Raw genomic sequence first — 18025 nt, 5'->3', positions numbered from 1 at the left:
ATTTTACGAGATATATTGTTCCTGTTGAAAACAGTCCCTTAATAATGAACCTCTTTGATAATGTTTTTCCTTGGTCTGAATATCTTTGTAAAGCATGGGAAGGGAGGAGAAAAGTAACTTATTACAGATACATTTGTCAGATTCAGTGTAATGTTTGTTGTACTATGTAAACTGTTATTAAGTGATGTACTAAAAAGAAGTTGATAAATTAATTTTGTTTTGTTTGTATTTGTGTGCAGCGCCTTAGGGGGCTGTGTTGGTATTGGTTGAATCTGAACTCTTGGGAGTTTTATTATTTGTTCGGGGGGGGGGGGGGGGGTCATGTTATCTGTGATGTGTGATGTTGTCATCCGGGAACATTTGGTTTCAGTGAATGTGTCTGAGTAACTCCATGTTGAATGAGTCATACAAGGAAATACAATTCTCATTCATATACATGTTGGTTAATTATAATTGTTAATAAACATTTGTTTGTTTTATTTTTTGTTTTAGTATTTGTGCTATTACTTTACAGAATTGTGCTTTTTTCTTCAAATGAAGCCTTTGAATTGCTTGTGTGATATCTTTTATACTGTTTTTTTTGGAGAATAAATAGACTATGGCTTCCCAATCATGTTGGCCCCTATCCCCTTATAAACACAGTAAGCAGCTTATCTTTGAGTGACATCTGAAATTAGACTGAGACAGTTTTGTGGGGAGAATGGTGTCTACCTTCATCTCATGGACCCAAACGTTTTAATACCTTGAGGGCCATGACCCATAGGTTAAATGAATGATACCTCTCTGGGAGGAGAGCTGCTTAATGTTCGCCCAGTGTAACTCTTCAGCCTGAGAGGCCTGCTGACTGGACTATATGATACAGGGGAAAATCACATTCAGTGAAATGACTCAAAACATGGGGGAAATATACAGTAAGAAGAAAGAACATAAAAACCATATCATGTTAAAAATGTAGGAGTTGGTGACATCACTTAGTTTCCTGTTAACTTTAATGTCAATATTTTTTCAAGCTTTGATGACATTTAATTCTCAATCTACATGCAGTTCCTTTTGATGACAGCAGATGGAGGCAAATACCTGAAATGTCTGAGTACTAGATGTCAGACTGCAGACAGAATGTGTTCAGTTTATTAACAAGAAGTTATGAGAAACATCTGAATAAAAGCGGTTTTATTATAAGACCTTTTCTGTACACCTTCAAGGCAAACATGTCTGTGCAAGATAACACTGTGTGGTAAACATTCATGAGCTACAATAAAGTGTTAAGTCTACATGAAATGTAACAGAATTGTATTTATATATATAAGCAGTTTAATTTCAGATATATAATGTAAGCATTGAAGAAATAAAGCCTGAAAAATGTATTCAATATTCATATCTCTTAATGGAAAGTTTGTATCTCTTCAAAGTTCTTATGCTGTGTGTTTGTAAATATGTTGAATTACAGTAAACCCCCCCCCCCCCCCCTTTTTCAAGGGAAAAAAGTATTTCCCTTGATTCCTTAGAGGTGCATATATTTTTGTTCCCCTAAAACCCTGCCATGCTTCCTGTTTCCCTTGTGTCATGTCTTAATTATAAGCTAAGTTAGCCAGCTTCAGCGTTGTGTGCAGCGCACAGATATATAAACTCACGTCAAGGAAATAGATGCTAGCAGATGCAAGTTTCCCATAAGTGAAGCCAAAACATTTTGGGCTCCCCCTGATGACTGGCTGCAGTAAATATCACAAGCTCCTCCCTTCTCCATGTTAACAGATGGGATATGGGTTAAACTATAAGATCAAAAACATGAGAAATGATGCTTTGACAGCTCTGTTGACAGATGAGGATCCTTCAGCGACGTGTGCCACAAATTATCAGGGAAGAGACAATTTGACAAACTCTAACAAATGTGTCATTCAACTCTTGTCTGCATTAAAACACACAAGAATCTGTTTTGCTGTGGATTATACCAACCTGAGGAATGTTTGACATCTTCTCAAATGTGTGTTGGTGAGGGGAAGGCGAGCGATGACCATAACACTCCACTATGCAGACTCTGGATCCAAATGCACACTATTTGGGAGGCTGTGGATCAGTGGTAGAGTTGGTCGTCTCTCGCAACCTGAAGGTTGGGGATTTGATCCCCTGCTACTGCAGCAATATGTATGATGTGTCCTTGGGCAAGACACTTTAGTTACTTAGTTATTAGTTATTAGTTATTAGTTACTTCTAATGGTCACTTTAAATAGAAACCACTGCCATCAGGGTGTGAATGTGTTGGTGTGACATGCAGTGTAAAAGCGCTTTGAGTAGTCAGAAGACTAGAAAAGTGCTATACAAGCTCAAGTCCATTTACCAATTACTATTTCAGCGCTCACCACAGGTATAATTTTGGCTTCATTATGTACTACAGGAGGATTCGGAGACACTTCATCCATCTTTATATTCAGTCAATGTGTGATATATTTAGCTAGGGGATCGACTGATTGAAGCTTGCCTTTTCATATTTTATGTTTCCAAAAAGCAGAGCAGGAAGCTGTAGAGTCACGGCTGCAGTCTGGTTTCACTTCACAGAACGGCCCATCTTGGGGATTTCAGCACACACTTAAAAAAAAGACAAATCCATCACATTATGTACGACATTTGTGGGGATATTTTCTATTTCACGATCTTTCTGTAGACAAACATGTTTTTTCCTTACTGTCTTTTTGCTGCTGTGACTGGGCCGGTCTTGCTGGCGGTCTTAGTTTGCTCGGGAATTCGGAGCTTTCTCTGTAGTCTCTGGGTTTTGTGATCTGAGGCTCTGGCACACCTGGCCGAGACTTGGACGGTAAAGGAGGACGGTTGGGCCCCATCCCGCCTTCTGAGCGTGAAGGCACCACCGGTTTCTTGTACACTGACGGATGCAGGGTGAGCGGGGTGGGAGGCTGAGGCTGAGGTTTGGTCTCAGAGCAGGTGAAGGAGCGGTTGCGTGGGGTGGGCAACGGGGGGCGATCAAGGTCTCCGTCTGCTTGTTTAAAGCTTGTAAAGAACGCATCAGCTGGTGTGAGTTGATCCTTCTGCTGGTGGTCTTGATCATGTCCCCGAGAATGTGACTTTCCCATTGATCCATATAACGGATTGTCAAACATCTCTGACTTCTGCTCACCTTCACCCCTAAAAAACAAGGGATCAGTCAGTAAAGTTTACGTCACTTTCTACAAATCATATCAGGTATTAATTGTAAGTTTTTTCCAGATATTGATGAATAACATGGCACCAAAAACAATCACTTACGTAGGATTTGTGATACTGCATGTGCTCGCATCATGGCCAACTTTCCTGGGTTCTTTACTCCCTTGCCCAGTGACTGGATTATTTTTTGGTGGCATGCTGTAACTCCAACCTTTATCGATCACGTTGCCTTTTTGGAACGACACGCCCATATAGTTGGGGTTAGAAATATCATGTGCCTGGGTGACTGAACACCTGTGAAAAAGAAGACAAAAATATAAGCACAGCAAGAAGATATAAAGATATTTCGATGTGGCCACATGTGAAGAAAGGTCATACTTGTTTGAGTCTCCGCCTTTGCCTTTTGGGGCGACTGTGTCGTCCTTTTCAACTTTGATGAAATCTGAAAACAGAATAAAATAGGATTTGGGATGAGAAATGGGAAATGAAGCTCATGCAGAGGTGTCAGGAACTGCAGTTCCTCAAATGACCACTTGAGGCTGGCTCCAAAAGTGAGTCAAGCCCAATAGACCCCCATGTTAAATTTATTCAACTTTACATCACGTCACATCACAACTCACGACTCATGTCTCTACAACACACAGAGAGCAGAGGAGGTGACATTGTCCGAGTTGCAAATTTTGTGCAATTTAGACAGTGTGCAGGATTTCTGTTCATTAAAATCAAGAAATGTCTTCTTTTGAAGTGCATTAGACTTCTATTTTAGTTGCCGCTGTATTGAAAGAGATATCATTTGACTTTAACTAATATCCTATCATATTTAAAATTCTGATATTGTGACAACCTTTATACTGTTCACAAGTAGAACCATTTAAATAGGTAAGTTCTGAGCTCTCCAGACTCACCATATAACTTCTCCGTGGTCTTGCCCTCAGAGGTGTGTAACTGTATGCCTCCTGTCAAAGTTCCCGTCTTCTCTCCGTGGTGAGTCAGTGTGATCTGGAACTCTGTGTAGCAGAACTGAGCAGCTCTCAGAGCAACACAGCCCTCTCCTACGTAGGGAATGAAAGACCAGCAAACTGTAAGTGTTAGTACGTATTTTCATGAATGAATTCATCTTGATGATTTTGTAGATATGTCTTTGAATTGTGTCAACCATCTAAGAGTAATTATTCTTTTAGGTTTGTGAAGCTGTAATACATATGTGTAAGAGACCTCATAGCAGCAGAGTTATATTTGGTTTGGAACCAACTGTCTGTTGTGAGCTGAAAAGGAAATGTGACTCTGAGACTGAGTAATGCTGTGTGTAATCAATCTGTATGACATCTGGTGGTGTGTTTATTACCGTACGACTCGTCACTATCTGTCGACTTCACACAGATGAGGATGTGCTGGTCCAAGAGGTACTCGGGGTCACAGATGATTGGTGTGAGCTGGAGAAGATTGGAGAAGACAACAGAGGAAGAATGATGCAACATTGAGACAAATGGAAGCTCTTTTCTATTAACTGACTGACTGATTGTTTTACCTGAACTTGGTTTCCAAACCAAACTTTTATTGACCCCTCTGAATGCTCCGTGTTCTCTCCCTCTGAAGTCTTTACTGTCTCTGTATTTACAAAAAGGGTGTTTATATTATTTTTGTCTTAAGACCTTTTTTAAGAAGGATACAATATGATCACTGTCAAACACAAAAGATCAAACTTACTCTCTAAGCAGCTGGAGTGGTATTCAATGAAGAACTTGGTCTTTGATTTTGTCAACAAGGTGGCTACACAGTTCATGATCTGTATCCCACCTTGAGTCGCGCTGTTTAGATCTGAAAAGATTGTATAGAATTAAAAAAAACACTCAAACTCTTATTCGATAGAATAACACTGAGTCATCTGCAAACAGGGATCCTACCTTGCTTGGAGACAAACTGGGAGGCCACACCCACTTGAAATGAGGCGAAAACTGGTGAGTGGTCACTTGTCATGATGTCATTAGTGCAGCCTACAATTGGACAGTTGAGCACATGAATTAATAGGCACCCCAGCTATTTCATTTAAACGTAATCTGTGGACTGATTTGAGGAGAAGAAAGAACAGTAACATATGCAGCAGAGACTTAAATATCATGAACCATTCTTTACACTCTCCTGCCTTGCAAAAGGTTTCGAGACTCTCGAACTTCCACTTACAGTGAAATGACTCGATGACGTTTTTGTGGTCATTTTTTGCATTCTTTAGTTTGGTCTCTCTTTAAAGCCACAGACTAACACTGCAAACACTTTTACCAACAATGTGATAAGTGACCCGAGCTGCATGTGTAAAGTTGATAGTGAACCTTTTTAAAATGAAAACAAAGATCACTTTGTTTGCTGTTGATGTTTTCTGTTCTTAGAGTTCAGTAGTCAAATATTTTATTCATGGTTGTCTTTAAAGTTTAATGGAAAAAAACTCAGAAAAAAATAATGCTAGTATCAAAAATATAGATGTGACTAAATAACCAATTATACATTTAAATATCTTATGGATGTCACAGACTAATAATTGGCAGTAGGTTGACTGGTGGGACTTAAAGCCTTGCTCAAGGGCACCTGCTCAGGAAGTTATCTGGCACCTCTCCAGCTACCAGACCAATTTCCAGAGTTGGTCAACACTGGGACTTGAAACAGCCACCGGTTCCCAACCGAAGTCCCTACAGACTGAGCTACTGCTGCTAAGTTGTAAAAGGACTCTTACAGTGTCTGCAGTGTCACACTTTAAAGCTGTAATTATATGTATTGGGTGTCAAGTGAAGTGAAATATATATTGATGCATCTTTAATAATCATGTCAATGTTTTAAGTCTTGGTCTTTGGTCCACCTAACCTCTTGTTAGTCAAAGGTAAAGAGCATCTATAAGACATTTGAACTTATCATCCATACTAGTCAAAAGAAAGAGAAGCTCGCACATTTACTCAATTCCACCAAAATTAAATCACAACATCACAAAGTGCATAAAATGAATTACCTGACAGACACCAGTGGGTTGAAATGTGTTTAAATAAACCTTCATTTGTATTAAAGTGTACAGCTTATCTTGCTTTTTTTTCTGCTGTTTTCTTTAATTGCCCTGCACCAAGTCGTTTTCATTACACTGATATTTATGATACATCAAATGGTGTTCTTACAAGAGATATTTATAAACACAGGTATAATTGCACATGAGCAGTTTCTAACACCCACACACACAGCAGGTATCTTTTTGTTACGTGCAAAATGTCCCCCCTTTTTTGTTTGATGCTTCCAAGAAAGTCATTTAAACACTAAGAGAACTTCTGATAATGCTCACGTGAATCGCTCACCGTATGCTTGGCAGTCCACATGGACCAGAGGATATGACTTCCGCAGGACACGATCACACCAGGAGGGCAAATTGTATTTTGTCTGCGGAGTTAAAACCAGTGAATAAATATAAAAAGTGGGTCAAACAGCAGATCTAAAATATGTTACACTGACCCTGATGGAACTGAAGGTATTATAATTCTTCTCTGAGCCACAAAATATCTTCAAATTAACTTTTTGACCATAAGCAATATATACATGTTTTGCATAAAATAAGGTGTATTTACTATGTCTGCTCTAATGTTAATGACAGGAGAATTACAGGTAAAAAATAGGTCTAAAAAATGAGCTTACCCCCGTTGCTTTGGCCTTTGTGTAGGCATACTTCTCTCGAGTGTCTCTTTCAAAGCGATATGTGGGTGCAAACGTGATTTCCTCTTCAGCTAATCAACATACCATTGAGTGAAAGTTTTCGATGTGTTATTGCATCATGGGATTAATAGTGAAAAGTAGCCATAACAAAAATCTGACAATTCTCTCCATATGCTTACCGAAATGTAAGAAGACCTTCCCATCATTCCTCTCCATGCTGAGCTGGTCTTTACTGAGCAGCTCCTGGTACTGCTGCTGCTTGATCTTTGTCACCATGTACTCAGCTTCCTGTGGAGGGACAGGAAGTGACTTTTTGCATAAAAGAGTCAGCAGCAGAGGGCTCAGACAAACACCACTAACTGAACCACATGAGGTGAATGTCAAGACAAGACCGAACATGAAGCCGACACAGATTGTGATATTGTGAATCTGCAGGCTAGAGTTGGGGAGATTTAACAATAAGAGCTTTTCTATCAGTTATTCATGAACAGTTCTTTAAATCATCCAACAATAATATCTGTTTTTGGCCTTTTTCATATACGTAACTGCATTCTTCAAACTTACTGTAGATGGTAATTCAACACGATAATTTAAATCGCCGAGCCAGAAGAGGTGAGTGAACCGGTGTGTGATGTCAAACGGATTCAGCTTCTTATCTCCCAGATTCAGGAATCGCAGGATGTTGATGTAGTTTTGATTGCGTCTGAAAAAAGAGTATAAATCATGACAATACAATTCAAAATGAAGATTTCAGAAATTATTACCGATTTTAAATTCAAATGTAATGTTAACAAGGAAGTGGCTGGATGTTAACGTTAGCCGTAGCTAACGGGTTATTAAATGTGTTTTTTTAACTCATGATATTGTGTCTCCAATGAAAAGATTTGCGAGGGTTAAGATGACTTAAACCTGGAGCATAACAGTAAGGCATGACACCAACATTCGGGCCTCCCACCCTGAGCGTGACGTCATCGCAACATGGCCACCGTGGGAATATGGTCTTTAATTTCTTTATTTAAAAAAACGCTTGTGCAAGTTACTAAAATGCACATGCAAATTATAAAACGGGTGCGTGAAAAAGAAAGCGTGGAGGCATTAAAAAACAAACATATCCATGTCACCTCTCAGGGTCCTGAGAGGTCCAGAGTGAAAATATAATAAAGTATAGAACATACCTAATCTTCCTAAAATCTCCAAGCAGTTTGTAAAATAACATATTCCCTCAGTCGCTGTTGCTAACTGTTAGCTACCTCAGCTTAAAGAATTGTTGGCTAAAAAATCTGAGTACCATATATAATCCTTCCTTCACATTTGAATCGGTTTTGGTAGAAGTGTAATAGTTTTCCTCACCTGATTTTCTTCTCACTTCCTGAGGTGAGGTGACTGTTCACAAAGCCAAATGATGTCCCGTTGAACATGAAGGACACGCCCACTGCTCCTTTGTTTCCTACAAAACAGACCTCACAGTTATGATCACTGATCACTGTCATTAAATGGATAGTGGAGAAGTGAAAAAGCTTACCCAGAGTGTTGGCAATCCCTGTCTTCACACTGTCTGAGAAAACATGTGAGATCCTGTTCTCGTGCTCAGGTTTGGCCAGGACGATGATCCGAATGTTCCACAGAGTGTGGATTGCCACCTGGATGTTAGAAGGTGATATGATGCTACTGCTCGACAAAAGTCTTTAGCTTTTTCCCTAGACTGTGCATATTAATGACTGGAAATCCTGACTCAGCCTTACTTTCAGTCAACCTAACGACAGGCTGAGAGCTGGAGCTGAGGCGGGTTTTAAGCTGATTGTGAAAAACGCTTATCCATCAGTAAATCAAAATGGACGAGTTTTTAAAAATTCATCCCCTGTACAGTGTGTGCTGATCGAGATAAAAGCTAATCAGCCGCTGCCTCTTTTAGCAGGGGTGTCTATGTGACTTCCTGCAGCAGTGGACACTCAATGAACCGCAGGATTTTGCAATTTGCTTCATTTTTCAACACCAGAGGTTTCCGCTTGTTTTTGTCTCTGTCTAAGTCACTCACCTGTTTGAAGCTGATGTTCGTTATATTCCTCAGCACACCTTTCACTGTATCCGACCACTCCCTCTCACCCAGAGGATCCTCCTGTGTCCCGATGACATAGAAATCGTGCGGGATCTGATCTGCGGTGTCGTCCTGTGTCTTCCCCTGGCCTTTACACTGAAACCAGGAGTTGATGTTGTGGGGACAACCGGCATTACCTGCAAAATTATGGAGAAGTGTGTTACTGTATCGTTGCTTCACCAGTTAATCAACTGAAATTCAAACATTTACGACGCTAACATTCATACCCATGTTCCAGGTGCCAACAAACACTGTGATCATGTCTGGCTCGGGCTTTTCAGAGTGTTTGTTCTTCATTTGTTGAAGGAGTTGGCAGAATCCTTCCCTTTTCTGGTGAGACACATTTAAAAAACAGTACCTAGTGAAAATTCTGCCTCATAAAGGAATGTGAACAAAAACCTAAAGCTCCTATAAACATGTTAGAACATAAAACAAACTATTTCCAGTGAAGTTTCAGTCTTTAGTTATTTAATTTGTTTGTGTTTTTCTGTGCTCTTCCGACTGATTTGGTTAATTTTGCTGAATAATCTCTAAAGGGTGATGTCATAATTACACCACATTTAGCCTTCTCCTTAACCAGGAGGATTTAGCAACATTTGAATTCAAATGTTTTGAGTTTTGTGGGTATTGAGGCTTATGAAATGAATGCTAATATTGCTAAGTTACTGTTAGTCAAATCAGATCAATGAACATATTACTAATGGAACATTATGGATAAATAATTACTTTAAAAACATGTTTCAGAGGCCTTAAATTTCCTTTGAAGAGATTTTAACTGGTTATGAAATGGACTTAAAATTATTTTGATGTGTTTTTTGATTTGAAAGAACATCAGCAAAATTATTGAGTATTTCTATTTTGTTATTATTAAAGAGGTCATATTATGCTTTTTCTGGTTATTATGCTCTTTAGTGTGTTTTCCAAGTGTCCTGTGCATGTTTAGGCACATCTATGTGCAAAAATTCAAAGTCCGCAGAAACGCAGCTTCTCCTACATCGTCCTGTTAGCTGTAGCATTAGCTGCATGTAACGTTCGGTTCTAGCCCCCCTCGAAAATAATTTGCCAGTGTGACGTCTTGTCAGTGTGAGATCACTGATCTGAACACATTGGCTCTTTGTGGAAAGCCCAGCAGAAAACAGACACTTTTTTTAGAACTTGAGCTATTGTGAACATAATTTAGTAGGTACATAGATTAAATATACGAACCCCAAAAAGGGCAGAATATGGGCTCTTTAATGTCTGTGAAACCACTGCTGCAGGGTAGTTATCAGACAAAGTGTTCAACTCAACACTGCATAACAGATTTTTTTTAACCCGCACAGAAAATATTCTGATAACTGTGACATGTAAAAACATCAGAGGAGTCGTTTTGTTCTTAAAAATATGTATGTAAAGGACACAATCAGCAAAGAGATAAGGGGTACTGCTTTGTCCAGAGGGGGCGCCAAAATCATCACAAAGAAAAAGTTCCTCACAGGAGTTTTAAATAAAAAATGTTTACCTTTGCATTTTCAAACACAAACTCTTTTCGCAAAATCTTCTCTTTTTCCGTCTCCACTGCGATTGCGAGTTTGGCGTGCATTTTCTGGGATTTCACCAACTGCAGGACTGAAAAGTAATCACAGTATGAAAATGAGAGGTGTGGATATAAACTAATTCCTCTTTTCCAGTGCAGGGCATTGTATAATAGCATAAGACTTTCCCAGAGAATTTCAGCAATTTTTCTTCTGATCAACCTAGATGGCAGCTCATAAAAAGCAGATTTTCCTCTGTTCCTATTTTGTTGCATTGACAATGATATAAAAACAGGGATGCTGTGTCTCTTTGTCAGTTAGCTAAAAATCTCAACTCAATTACCAGCTGTTTTAAGACAACAAAGACAAGTAAAGTTCCTGGTACCAAATTCAAGCTGAGTTGGTTCCAGTTGAGTAGGTTTATTATATGAGCATCTTGGCTCTTCACGAGATCAGGCTAATTTTTCCTGATAAACACAAATGACATAAACTTTGAACAGATTATCACATTGTATTGCCAACATCTTACTGTTGAAGAGTGAAGGTCAGGGGGTCAACAATATTAGTAGGATTCATCCCAACCGATCAAACGTAAATAGTAAATGGACTTGAGCTTGGATAGCTTTTCTAGTCTTCTGACTACTCAAAGTGCAGAGGGAGCCACACGGTGTTAAGTAGAAGGACAATTAGGGCACATCACACATGGCTGCAGGAGCTGAGGATTGAACCCCAAATGTTACGGTTGGGAGACGATCGACTCTACCACTGAGCCACAGCAGCCCAAATCCTATAACTGTTAGAGATAATTCAGTCTTGACCAAAGCTTTGGACAAACCAAATGGCAGCCTGACCATCACAAGAGACACATAAATAGCACTCCTTCAAATACAAAGGAACAAGATAAGGTGTGATTTCATACTTTTGTTGTGCACAAAGTATTTGTCTTCAGGTCCATCTTTTGACTTCTTAAAGTAGAGCTTCCCACTTTCAACATCCACTTTCAGGAACATCTTGGTGGAAATACCCAGAGACTCTTGCTTGACCTGTAAGTGAAAGGGGAAACTGTTCAGAAGAAGCACAAACCTCCAGAAAACTTTAATCATTTCATTAAGCAGCTTGGCAAATATCAAATAATGAAGAGACGCACCTCAAACGTAACAGTAGGTATGAGAGATTTCCTGTGACCTCCATCGTGCCCGACGGACTCAAACACAGAACTCTTAGCCTGAGTGAATAAAAGGAGAATGTTACTGTCATCTTGTGCCGGCAGTTTCTGTTGGTATATCAATTACAAAGAATGTCCATGACTCAGTTGATGATTTTACCTTATCTTCTATTGAATACAGCAGTTTGGTCAGTTGCTCAAGCCTAAATGATACAAATTGACCTGAATCGCCAGACATCTGAAAATTAAGGAAATAAAACATGCTGACAGTGGCTATTATTGTGAGTTGATAATGCTGCAATGGATTGAGATTGCCACCAACTTGTCTTGGATAATATCCAGTCCCTGGAGAGAGCTGTTGTTCGAACACCCTGTGAAAGATCTCCAGAGCTGGCAGGATTCGGGTAATTTCACTGTCTCCATAAAGGTCAGAGGGTCAGAAAACCGGCTCTTTACACTGTAGCTTAAATATTATTCTGTGGACTGGTTACCATACCTGTTTAAATTCTTGCAGATTGCCATAGTAAGCTTCTTTAGCCCTGGCAGGGTAGGGTAACCATTCTGGACTTGTTCAGCGTCCGAGCAGATCGAGGTCCTTAAGTATTCTTGGATAGCCAATAGATGCTCCTCTGGTACTCTAGAAATATGAAGCACAGGAGCATTTTAAAAACTTTTCTCCCATTAGCACACATTATAACTCACTCACTTACAAAACAATGCACAAAATTTGGGGGATTTTGGCATTTTACACACTCTTTATATGACTCCGGGAGAAAACCATAAGTTGACAAGCCGCCACATCTGCTGGTTTGAATGCAAGTTACAAGTGAATGCATTACTCTATATGTAAGTTTATTTTTTGACAAAGATGTAAAGGGCGTCAAAGTTCTCACTTTTCACCAAACAGCTCTGCTCTGTTTCCAGCCTGAGGTAGAGGGGTCTGTAAAAAAAAAAAAAGCAGAAGAACCGGAATGTGCAGGTCCGTAAATCAAACGTCTCCTCGTACGACGTGCAGCGGAGGCTCGGTCAGGATATGAACCGTATGGATACGCGTTTGATACCACGGGCAACTTTGGTAACCTTCTTGTACCCTTCATTGTTGTAAAATTCGGTTGAGTTTGGTAGTGTTGCGAAATTTTATGTGTTCCAAAGCATCCCTACAGTCTGTAACACTGCAGGTTTGTCATTGGTCAAAATTCGGTGACCTATGGTTTTCAATTCACTATGAAAGTGAATTGAAGTGGATGCTAGCAGCTGGGCTGTAAAAAATCTGTCCATTTAGAGATAGTCTTTTTCTCATTGACACTATTAGGTGTGATTTCTACGCTATAGATAACACCAAGAATTAAACAATCTGTTGTAAGTTATTTGAAGATTTTGATTTTTGAATTTTTGTTCGATAAGAAAGGGAGGACATAGCATTACGGCCATTTATACCAGCTGTCCCTGACTGAATCTATTATCGGGGGTTTTGTGGGATTTGGTAACTGTTGAGTTTGGCTTATGTTGTTGCTTTCTGAATTTCATTGTGTTGCGCGAATTAGCAGCACATTTTCTAAATACTGTGCTTGCCTCATTGAATTGATGGAAATATTTTAATTTCGACTTTTTCACATTTTTTTTTTTTTTTTGCTGTATATGCACCTTTTGTTTAATTACAGTGTGTTGGGGCCCTAGGTAGCTCAGGAGTGTGGAGGAGTGTGTCTTTACCCTGCAGTGGTCTGTCCCTTTAATGTGTCTCAGCATTTCCACATGCTCCGTAATGTTACTATGCATTAGCAACAGGTGTGTTAGCCTAGCATACTGTAACTAGTGTACATCGTCACATCTCTACTTTTCACACATCCATAACTGTAAAACTACTCGGCTTCAAACCTTATACTTAACTGACAAAATTCCTAACACTGTTAACCAGTATACTGGTGTTGAAGAGCCCATATCATGCCCTTTTTGGGGTTTGTATATTTAATCTATGTACCTACTTTTGTATGTTCACAATAGCTAAAGTCTGAAAAAAGTGTCTGGACTTTAAATTTTTGCACATAGATGTGCCTAAACATGCACAGGACATATGGAAAACACACTGAAGAGCGCATAAAACCAGAAAAAGCATAATATGGGACCTTTAATGCATGTGGGTTTGAGGAGAATAGCGCTCCTCACAAGCGCTATGCGCCCTCTAGCGACCTGGTTCGGTATCGCAATAATATTGTAACTAGCTCAGTGGACGGAAATCTGGCTTTAAATAGCTATTTGAGATACATAAACATAAACAATTATATTGGGGTCTCTTTTTAACTCATTTAACTGGTTCTTTTAGCAATTAACTGTATTTTCACTGTAATGAACTTTTCCACTGTCCCAATGACTTTAAACATATATTTATGCAATTATTAAAATTTTGTGATCCATTTTTAACATTTTAATAACCTTTGTTTTTAGCTTAAGACGAAACACATTTTAAATAATTATGAACACATTTTTCAACCCTTTACAACAAGTAACGCCCTCAGCCATTCGCTGCAAGTTAATATTACTCTCTCCCTCATATTTTCTGTCTATCTTCAGATATAACCTTTAAAAATGCAGTCTGTTGAGGTTTGAGGGCCACAGTAGCATAGGATAGTTATAACTTCATGTTCTACATGAATAAAAATTTTGCAAATGCAACCGTACGAGGAAAGGTCCATATGCTGCAGCCTCATCAGGTAGGTGTCTGTTAAGGAATTGCAGGCCTGTTCAGAAGACTTGGGGTCATATTCTTTGACATCGTTGGCAGCAAAGTTCCTGGGTGGAAGCTGTGGTGGAAGATTACAGGCTTCTGCAGGACAAAGACATATGGGATGTTCAGGAAATTCTAAACATTTGACAGGCAAATATTATTTGTTTTACATCAAAGCTACTATTCAGATCAAAGGAAGATGTCTGACCTGGCTCCTCCTCTGACTCCTCCTCCCTCTGGACAGGGTACTGCAGGTGTGTGACCAGACCCATGTTGGTACTGTAATACGCCTCCACCAGCTCAGGCAGCATAGAGAAGAACCTGATAGGAACTCCATCTGATGCCTGAAAGCAGATCAAAGCAGGGTTTTAACGCCATGTGGCTGTAGTTCTGGAAGACCTTTATTTAATTTTCTTCTTCAAGTTTTAGATTTTACTTCACACAAAATATCAAATATTTTTACTTGCACCATTTGTGGCCTCTTCCAGGAGACTTGTGCTACATTCATATCATCAGTTCTTTTTTTCCTTTTGTAGGTTTTGAAGCTGTAATACTTAATTTTTATTTATTTTATTCTACTCACAGTTATGGATCATTAAATTGGACTAAAATTGTGCTTCCTCTTACTACCAGTCACAGTATGCTTATACATAAAAATATGTATTGTTTAAAGTTAAAAATAACTTGGTCTCTGGTCTGACTATTTCTGGACTGTCATTTTATGTAGGCACAAACCAAAACAAGCACCTTTGACCTTAATCTTGTAATACTTTAAACTAAATAAAGAACATCTTGTTACTCCATTTATTACAAAGTGAGAAACAATTCAGGCTCATTGATACTGATACACATTATATCTATTTTAGGTGATATTTTTGTTTGAATGTTGGCTTTTAATCAAAGAAATGAAATATGAACAAAAATGGGCCCTTACACCTTTGATGTGGTAAAGTGTCCATATATAATGTTAGACTGTATGCCGATGATACTTTGTTATATTCTCCATAGTAACTGATCTTCACATTCAAGTCATCCTTTTATTGTTTCCAACACAACAACTATAATTGTCTTAGTTCCTATCTTAGCCAAAGGTATTTTTTCATAGTTTTAGCTCATAGTCATTCTTAACTGTTCACTAACCACTTTCAAAAACATGGCTTCAACTGCAATCTGCTGCCAGAGCTTTGTTTTCCCTTTAGTTTAGACCAATGCAAACTTAATCATAATATCCCTTGCACCCACAGTATTTCATATTTAACAAACATTAATTGCCAAGCTTTGGTCTAATAGAGATAATTATAAGCTCTTGCAAATTGAAAAGCTGCATTGCAACCTCATACAGCTGGTGAAGTAAGTCCACATTCAGAAATTTAACTTTGTAGCCTTGTCACCAATTGTTGTTTGTTTTGCATATGTTGTTGTAAAGCACCTATCAGGTGTCTGCGCACTATCCTTGTGTGAGTGATTCTGCAGTTTGATTGATGTTTGCTGCTATATCAGATCTTTGATATCTGCTAAGACAGCTTCCTTGATATAGGGAAACAGAGGTGCATCTATTATTAATCAACAACTGTGTTGACGATGGTACAAAGCTAGTGTGATTTTAGCACTGTTACCTTTAATATTTGGTGTATTAGTCAGGCTTATGTAGTCTTAAATACAACACATTGCCAAGGGAATTTAATTTTTTATATCAAATTGGTCATGAACAATTTGACCAATTTAAAATGTGTTTAAGATTATGGCACTTAATCAAAGGCTCATCAAAAAGACTGCAGTTCATCTTGAGGGTGGTATGAATTGGTGTAAGATACTAAAATAAAGGACCTCTTGATAAAAAAACAAATCAGCCTCCCGGAATCACTTGAGGGAAATCCTTGGGAACTCAAAAGCTACTAAGAATCATCCTCTGGAGACCACGATTGTCTCTACAAATGTACACGGCAACTCCAAGTGACGGACCGCCTTCTTAATCAACCAACTGACATCTTGGACCATTTTATTAGTATTTCAAGTTATCGACAGGCCAATGTATGTGTTACAAACATGCCTAAAAATACACAACTAAACTAAAAATATCTTTGTAGCACCATTTAGCCCTTTATAAAAGAAAACAAACTGAAATGTATCTTCCTTTAAAATATAAATACTGAACATTTCTACCGTAAATGACAGCTTGTGTCGGACTGTCAACCCACCTGGACAGAGAGCTTCTTATCCTCATTTGGCAGGATTCTGTATGTGTACACACAGTTCTGGTATCTGTGGTTGAAAGAAAATAAAATGCAAATGTCTGTCACTCTTTTTATCTCAGGTAAACAAACAGCTTTTCTATGGAACCATAAATGTTAGAACATGAAAAAAGTAAATGTGGTGCAGAAGGAAAGGGGTGTTGCTTTGTGGTAGAACAGTAAGCAAATAAAGGGGAACTGGTCTTGTCTTGCAGAAAAAATGATGTACTACAGTACAGAAGAACTTTTAAACTGGCTATGTTAAACATGCTCAAATGATGATATAAAGGAGTGTTTTTTGTCTTCAACCTCATGCCAAACACATAGCATACAGACATGTTTTCCATGCGCTTCCCTCCAGTTATTGGGATAATTCGTGGCTCATAATGAATGTTATGAAGCAAAATATTTTCAAAAGGAACAACACTGAAAGCGCAGTCAGGTAAACGGTTAGAAACAAGTAATGTCTACTTACAGAACACACAGGGCATACGCTCCCTGTATGGACTCACTGTCCCGGATCAGGAAGCTTCCATCTCTTGCAGCTTTGGAAAGTAGATCCTCGGCTTTGGATCGAGTTATATTACCATGACACCAAGGTTGATAACTTGGCATCCTGTTTCCTATCAGCGAGTCTGAGCTCAAGAGTTTTGCATCAGCTTTCCAAATAGATTCCAGCAAACCAAAGTACACTCCGCTAGTTATTTTCTTTCAAGCTATTTTTAATGTTTTCATGCTGCGTACTTTTAATTCCTTTCTTTCACTTGTTCATCTTCTGAGTCCGAATGCTGTAAAAGGAAGCTGCCACTAACTTGACTCTGAACTTCCTCATTTTATTTGAGAGAGGAGGGCCCTCAGCTCTGCCTGTTCTGTGACTAATGCACAGAGCTGTGAGCGAAATATAAACTTTTGCTTGCTGAATAGTAATCTTTATTACACTACTTCAAAGATTAATCAAAGTCCCTGTTTGGTTTAAGCATAACTCCATGCAAATGTGCAAAAAACAATACTGAAGCCATTTGTTGAATTGAAAGTGAAAAGGGGAAGTAAAAAAGAGGGTGAATATGGGATCCTTTTTTTGATGAAATGAAAGAATTGACTGATAAATCGTTTGTTTAAATTGCCATGAAAAGCCTAATTTGGTTCCTGAATGCATTCGTAATGCCATTTTTATATTTTTCCTTTCATCTGAATTAAAAGCATTAATATTCATCAGATCACTCTGTCTGGGTCCAATGACTTGGTGTATAACCGCCAAGCAAGAGGGCTGGGGTGTTCTCTGACATATACGTTCAGGAAACACAAGTTTAGAATGGGCCTGCCTTGTTCATGTGATGGACAGGAAGTGTTGCAGAAATAAGAGGAGGGAAAAGAAAAAAAATGCGGCTTGCAAACCACAACATAGGTCACATGACACAAAAAGAGAACTACACACTGACAAGTCACTGCAGCCTCAGAGGTTTC

The 18025-nt window shown here is 38.8% G+C and overlaps 1 protein-coding gene across 1 annotated transcript; it reads right to left on the bottom strand.

Annotated features, from left to right (window-relative positions):
* Positions 1–971: 971 nt before the first annotated feature.
* inpp5d (inositol polyphosphate-5-phosphatase D) lies at positions 972–17425 on the bottom strand. Its single transcript, XM_020631934.3, has 27 exons — positions 17037–17425; positions 16529–16592; positions 14539–14674; positions 14285–14429; positions 12105–12245; positions 11931–12021; positions 11769–11846; positions 11591–11668; positions 11363–11486; positions 10431–10537; positions 9157–9259; positions 8870–9066; positions 8357–8474; positions 8185–8281; positions 7399–7537; positions 7014–7122; positions 6817–6905; positions 6483–6564; positions 5058–5147; positions 4861–4971; positions 4682–4761; positions 4499–4586; positions 4059–4205; positions 3532–3595; positions 3256–3447; positions 2681–3135; positions 972–2583 (listed from the first exon to the last, which is right to left on the bottom strand). The coding sequence occupies exons 1-27, from the start codon at positions 17174–17176 to the stop codon at positions 2543–2545; spliced, it is 3306 nt and encodes a 1101-aa protein (XP_020487590.1). The 5' UTR covers positions 17177–17425; the 3' UTR covers positions 972–2542.
* Positions 17426–18025: the final 600 nt, after the last annotated feature.

The sequence above is a fragment of the Labrus bergylta genome, chromosome 6, assembly GCF_963930695.1.
Source record: "Labrus bergylta chromosome 6, fLabBer1.1, whole genome shotgun sequence".
Classification (NCBI taxonomy): Eukaryota; Metazoa; Chordata; class Actinopteri; order Labriformes; family Labridae; genus Labrus; species Labrus bergylta.
Note: the sequence above shows the minus strand (reverse complement) of the source record. Positions and strands in the feature narration are given on the sequence as shown.

Coding starts and splice junctions, on each gene's coding strand:
- inpp5d (XM_020631934.3), bottom strand. CDS start 17,176: ATGCCAAGTTATCAACCTTGGTGTCATGGTAATATAACTCGATCCAAA. Junction 4,972..5,057: donor CCAGTTTGTCTCCAAGCAAG/GTAGGATCCCTG, acceptor CAATCTTTTCAG/ATCTAAACAGCGCGACTCAA. Junction 3,596..4,058: donor GACCACGGAGAAGTTATATG/GTGAGTCTGGAG, acceptor TTCTGTTTTCAG/ATTTCATCAAAGTTGAAAAG.